Below are 1,206 nucleotides of genomic sequence, written 5' to 3' on the forward strand. Positions count from 1 at the left end.
TTGTTTACGTCTTCATTTAAACCCTTTGTTTTCACTTCTCATCTGCCCTGTTGTCTGCCCATCACATGACTGTAATCCCCTTCCACTCTCAGATTGCAGATGCCATGGGTAATAGTTGGCAGTGGATCTTCTTTGTATCCATGATCATCCTCGGGGCCTTCTTCGTCATGAACCTTATTCTTGGTGTCCTCAGCGGGTGAGTCTGTGGCAGAGATGTGTTTGCTTTCTGTCTTTTTGTTCTGTTTGATTTTTTTATGTTCTGAAACCGGGTGAATCCTCTGTGAGTTGAACTAATTCAGTCCCCCTCTTTTTATTATTATACCGTAGGTTATTTTTATTTCGTTTTATCCACGGGTTTATCATCACTTTACATCAGAATCTCATTAGCTTCAGTAAGAAAATGGAACAAACCTTTACTCTCATTTTAAAGTAGATAAAGTACAGGGGAAAGGACAGTTTGGAGAGTGTCAGTTTCTTGTGATAATACCCTGGTTCATTTTTTTATCTTCTTTGTTAAGTTAAGACCAACGTACATTGCATAAGTTTTGGAAAACTTAATGCATGGATAGCTTCTCAACGATAATAGATAGATTATCCTTTGTCCCACGAGTATTCAAAGGTTCAGAAAACAAAAGGCTTCAGAAGGGCAGGTATTTAGAATGAGATGAAAGAGAAACAAGTATGGAGTTTGTAAGGGAACTGATGTCCTATATATATATATTTTTGTTTAATTTTCTGAATGTATCACTTTAACAAAGTTGTTGTTGTGTCTTCACCAGTAGACGTAGACTAGAGGAATGTGCAAGAATTGATAATTTCGGTAATCAATAACTTTGTTTTTCTTACCCTTTCTATTTTTGGTTTTGTTTTGGATTTCTAATTAGAATATTGACAAATACTAATATCATGCAGTTTTTGTTTTGTTTTTCAGATAAACTTGGGAGTATGGTCCTAACAGGAATACTTCAGTACTGCATTTGTTATTCTAACATTTTTTTCCCTGATAATACTTGTTATGCATAAGATTTCTTCCACCCCCAAAAATTGTTTTCATTTCTGTAAATATCTGTATGATGCATGTGTATACATTCCTAATTCTCTGTTCATTAAACAGGTCTTTGACAATTCCCACCTGATTCCACAATTTATGATCTGAAGCTTCTTGCATTACTTCAGCCAAAAAAGCCTTTTCTTTGTTTTAGGTTA

The 1,206-nt window shown here is 35.0% G+C and overlaps 1 protein-coding gene across 1 annotated transcript in view; it reads left to right on the forward strand.

The window, feature by feature from the left end:
- Positions 1-1,206, forward strand: part of LOC119592950 (muscle calcium channel subunit alpha-1-like) — a gene marked incomplete at its 5' end in the record, with an annotated part of 130,968 nt that overhangs the window by 18,370 nt on the left and 111,392 nt on the right. Inside the window, 1 exon segment of the mRNA XM_037941842.1 lies at positions 93-196. Coding sequence (XP_037797770.1) covers positions 93-196 — 104 coding nt within the window.

This window comes from Penaeus monodon, chromosome 31, assembly GCF_015228065.2.
Source record: "Penaeus monodon isolate SGIC_2016 chromosome 31, NSTDA_Pmon_1, whole genome shotgun sequence".
NCBI lineage: Eukaryota > Metazoa > Arthropoda > Malacostraca > Decapoda > Penaeidae > Penaeus > Penaeus monodon.